This window comes from Etheostoma spectabile, chromosome 17 (assembly GCF_008692095.1).
Source record: "Etheostoma spectabile isolate EspeVRDwgs_2016 chromosome 17, UIUC_Espe_1.0, whole genome shotgun sequence".
Lineage (NCBI taxonomy): Eukaryota > Metazoa > Chordata > Actinopteri > Perciformes > Percidae > Etheostoma > Etheostoma spectabile.
In genome coordinates this window covers 23,147,170-23,151,975 of record NC_045749.1, presented here as the reverse complement: position 1 = coordinate 23,151,975, position 4,806 = coordinate 23,147,170, and the positions used below count along the sequence as shown (strand labels likewise).

Here is a 4,806-nt window from a genome sequence, read left to right as displayed (position 1 = left end):
GTCTCCTGTATACTCCGGTCGGTTGGTACACACACACACTCACACATCGGTTCATCCGAAGACAACATCGAGGATGGACGACTGTCCTCAACAAACGCCGCTGTTTACATTCGGCGTGATAGCGGACATTCAGTACGCAGATGTCGACGACGGGTACAATTTCGCCAGGACGAGGAGGCGGTACTACCGGAGCAGTCTGAAGCTGCTCAGAAACGCCCGGGAAAGTTGGTCGGACTCGGCTGTAAAACCAGAGTTTATCCTTCAGCTGGGGGACATTATCGACGGCTTCAACAAGGGCCAGGACGCCTCTGACCGCGCGCTACACACCGTGCTGCGGGAGTTCAGCTCCGGCCCTGCGGAGCTCCACCATGTGTGGGGCAACCACGAGTTTTATAACTTCAGCAGGAGCGCGCTGCTGCGTTCACGGCTCAACAGCAGCCCCCACCCTGGCGGCGGCAGCAGCAGCAGCAGCAGCCGGGGGTTTGGAGCCCAGGCTCCTGGCAGTGATATCTATGCCTACTCCTTCCGCCCGTACCCCGGCTTCACCTTCGTGGTGCTGGACGCCTATGATGTGAGCCTGCTGGGCAGACAGGAGTCCAGTGAGCAGTACAGTCAGGCGATGGATTTAATCAAACAGAACAACACCAACGAGGACCTCAACTGCCCCCCAGGTATGCTGACCTGTTACTAGTCACACTTTGATTTTTTTTACACAGACAAAAATAATAGATGGAAGTCAAACTGAGGTAATGCCAATGCGGCGGGGTTGGCTCCAAAAACAAGCCTGTTAGAAGTCTATGAGAAATCTGAAAGTAGGACCTCAGTCAGCAGTAAAGAATGATATTCTTTAAAAGGACACTCGTGGTGGTCTTTGACCGCCAGTCCATGAGCAGCCCTACCGGGGCAGTTTAATGGCACGTGCCTTGCTTAAGGGCGCTGGCAGTAGTTGTAGAGCGGAGACACTATTACTTGATTTCCCCCATCTAGTTTGTGGATGTAGACTTCAATTCACCCATGTAGGCAACATGTTTCATCACACTTTAGCCATTTAACAGACACCAAGGTGACTGATAGATATGATTTTCATATTTAGTGTTCCTATTTCAGTATCCGAGGGCCTGCAGCAGAGGTTTACAATGTTCAACGGGGGCTTCAGTAAGGAGCAGCTGGACTGGCTGGATTCGGTTCTGTCCTCGGCCGATGACAAACAGGAAAGAGTCACACTCGTGAGTAAGTTCAATCTGTCCCTTTATGAAGCGCATATTCGTCTGACTGGGGCTAGCTACTGTATATCAGTGCTGTACATTAATGCAGTCCCTTTAGCATTTATTTTTTTATTCCTGGCATCTTTTAAGTGGAGTTAGTCACACACACACACACACACAAACACACCACCACCAGCACACTTATTTCCTTTTTGAATGTGTTACATAGGGCTGAACCACTTGGGGAAAAATTACTAATTGAGATTATTCTGCCAGGTCTTGCAATTAGGATTTGATTTTAAAGTTTAGCTGAAGTTCAATATTCCCTGTGTAACAGATGAAACATGTCATGGAGCATTATTCAATTCAATTTTATTTATAGTATAAAATAATGAGTTATCTCAAGACACTTTACAGATAGAGCAGGTCTAGACCGCTCTATAATTTACAGATAGAGCAGGTCTAGACCACTCTATAATTTACAAATAGAGCAGGTCTAGACCGCTCTATAATTTACAGATAGAGCAGTCTAGACCGCTCTATAATTTAAAATAGAGCAGGTCTAGACGCTCTATAATTTAAAAATAGAGCAGGTCTAAGCGTCTATATTTACAGATAAGCAGATCTAGACCGCTCTATAATTAAAAATACAGGTCTAGACCGCTCTATAATTTACATAGAGCAGTCTAGACCACTCTATAATTTACAGATAGAGCAGGTCTAGACCACTCTATAATTTACAGATAGAGCAGGTCTAGACCGCATTTACTGCGACAGTGACGAGGAAAAACCTCCTTTTGAGGAAGAAACCTGGGACAGACCAAGGCTCTTGATAGGTGTAGTCTGACGGGGCCAGTTGGGGGGTGATGAATAGTGGCCATAACGGTCACAATAAATATGCAGGGCGTAGCAGTGTGTAGCAGGACATAGTCGTGACGTAGCCAGGCACTGCAATGCATAGCTGGACGTTGCAGGGCACTGCACTGCATAGAAGGGTGTATTAGGGCGCTTCGCAGGACCACGGCAACAGCTGCAACCATGATTTAGATGCCCAGGGGCGTAGCTCAAAAGCTAAAATTATAAAAATAACAAAACTATTCCTATGATAAAATATCGATACTTTCCTGTAAACTGACGTGTGTGATATGACTCAGTTCAACAGCAGCATCTACAGAACACCGTCTTACGTATGTTAAATAAAGTAGCAAAATAAATACAGAAAGTACGGCATTTCTGTTAACAATCTGTGATATTTAACATTATTACAGCATTTATCTTATGAAAAAACTGTAAATAAAATGAGGAATACAAAATGTTAAACCAAATGTTACACCAAACATCCAACTAAATATTCACATTCCATTCACGATTAGCTGATTTTATTCTTTCAAATCTCCATTTCCATCTGCAACCATTCGTGGTTGAGCCGTAGTGTAGTAGCTGGACACGACGGCGGCTCTAGGGACGTCCCTCGAGGCGGTGGGCTTCACGCCGTTGGTTGAACAAAAGGAGCAACGTGGGAACCAAACCATGAATTTTAGAACAGTTTATGGATGAATTGAAAATGAAAGAATGAGTTGCAGTCTTCGTAATATATAGTGTATTATAATACAGAGCAGCTGTAAACGGGTGTGTTTCTGTGCAGGCCACCTTCCCGTGCACCCCCGCTCCACCGAACCCATGTCCCTGGCCTGGAACTACGAGCAGCTGCTGGCTGTTGTCCAATCCCACGGCAGCGTGGTGTGCTTCATGGCTGGACACGACCACGAAGGGGGCTACCACCAGGACACAGACACGGGAGTGCACCACGTGACATTCCAGGGCGTGATCGAGACTCCGCCTGACAGCAACGCCTTCGCCACCGTCTCGGTGTACAAGGACAGGATGGAGCTGAAAGGGAGAGGGAGGATTGCCGACCGATTGCTTCGGTTCCCATGCCTAAGGTCATAGGGCAACATGACACATGGTTTTAGAATATGTCGGGATTCAGAGAGCTATATTCTGGACTGGGTTATTAACAGGATGTTTTTTACATTCTCTAAGAAGTCTGGGAGTTTCCAACACGTCACTTTACAAGAAAGAAAGTCTCCCAGGCAGCCCATATTATAGGCTCACACTTTGGTTAAAGGAGCACTATATCTTCTCCTTCTTTTAGTTCTTTTAGAGGCCGAGGTGGGAATAGCACTGATAACTGGAGCAAATACAATACCTCAAATCAAGTGTGAAATTTATGTCATACACGGCTTTTCATTTAGAGGTTATGTGACAGAATTTGCATATCTATATATGCGTTTTAAGATGGAATTGATTCTTTATTGTAACTGCTGCCTTTTTGCACATATACTAACAGATTATCTTTTTCTGTTATTTCCTGAAAAATAAAATGTGCAATGTAGTGAGAAATGGGATGTGGCTGTGTGTTGCTAACTGTAACTGATACATTGTGAGAAGTCAAACAATTCAATAAATAATAAAACCATAGCATTTATTGTTATTCTTATACTGTATTTTCTATACAAGTGTTTGTAAGCTGCTGAAATCTGTTGCTGGAAATTCAATTTCCTGGCAATCATCCCAAATGATCAATAAAGAGAGTCTAAGCAGAAGGGGCATTTCTGTGTCATCTCTGGCTTCTTATGCTGCATTCAGGTTACATGGGAAAATGGTGGAGACAAGGCTTTTATCTCTTGTGTTTTTCACTTGAGGTTGGATTATGAAGCCTGTCTTTAACATCCCCTGGGCACGTTCTAGCGAGTCAGCTCTCTGCTGATAAATCAGTAGTCAGCCTGAAGGAAAACACTGAGCACAGCCAGACCACTACGATAAGGAGTACCAACATTTACCACAACGACTAAAGTAGTCTGCAGATCAGCTGATGGAGTTACCTCTGGGCATGTAGGGAGTTGTATAGCCGTCTGTCTCCATGACAACTGTGCAAACTCCATCTGCTGACGAAGAGTGTAAGATGCGGTTGAAAGCTCTGATTTAGCCTAAGTAAGTGGACCTTAAGGTTATTTTGTCAAACTACTATCTCAAAGGTCAAGAATGGACTTCCATGCTAAATCAATCCCATGTTTTATTTGTCATGGGAAATCATATTAAAAATACAATTTCAGTGGAATGTAATCAGTCAGTTCCTTCACTGAAAGTATTAAAAACAGTGAAGGGGATATATTTCTGTGTAAAATGGGGGGGGACAATAAGTCAACAGTGCGATGTAAATGAAATATGAAAGACTAATATGTGAAGCGCTTCACATATTAGTGCGACTCAAACATCAGTATCACGAGCACAGACTGTAAAAGATGAGGACAGACGACAACAATGTCGATGAAAGGAGCATACGCTCGCTGTGGGGAACTGAGCTACATTATAGACAGGATAGGACGTGGGGATAAGGCGAGATAAAGACGAAGATAGAATATGTACACAGTGTTTTGAAACATTAGTGAATTATGTCAAACGTCGTGATATCTGAATTTCCGACAAGTCATGAAAGCAGCAGCGGCACAGACGTGGCCCTGGTGCAGCGGCTGCGTTCAAGTGGCGCAGTGTCCCGTGTGGACTCTGTGGACTCGGCAGACACACGGGGCAGACACAC

General features: G+C 44.6%; 2 protein-coding genes across 4 annotated transcripts in view; both read left to right on the top strand.

The window, feature by feature from the left end:
• The first annotated feature begins 6 nt into the window (after nucleotides 1-6).
• The window catches only part of LOC116705659 (manganese-dependent ADP-ribose/CDP-alcohol diphosphatase), a 20,812-nt gene continuing 16,012 nt past the window's right edge, over nucleotides 7-4,806 (top strand). The window contains exons 1-3 of one of the 3 annotated variants that reach the window (XR_004335983.1): nucleotides 7-671; nucleotides 1,108-1,230; nucleotides 2,851-3,215. Coding sequence is in view for 2 of the 3 variants with exons in the window: in XM_032542021.1 (XP_032397912.1) it covers nucleotides 74-671; nucleotides 1,108-1,230; nucleotides 2,851-3,155 (1,026 nt within the window). In the remaining variant the exon portion in view is untranslated. Of the gene's footprint in view, nucleotides 672-1,107; nucleotides 1,231-2,850; nucleotides 3,783-4,806 lie in introns of those variants that run through there. The other 2 variants (XM_032542022.1, XM_032542021.1) reach the window with 2 other exon arrangements.
• Nucleotides 4,774-4,806, top strand: part of LOC116705506 (dual specificity mitogen-activated protein kinase kinase 2) — a 14,698-nt gene continuing 14,665 nt past the window's right edge. Inside the window, exon 1 of the mRNA XM_032541709.1 lies at nucleotides 4,774-4,790. The gene's annotated coding sequence lies outside the window, so the exon portion shown is untranslated. The remainder of the gene's footprint in view (nucleotides 4,791-4,806) is intronic.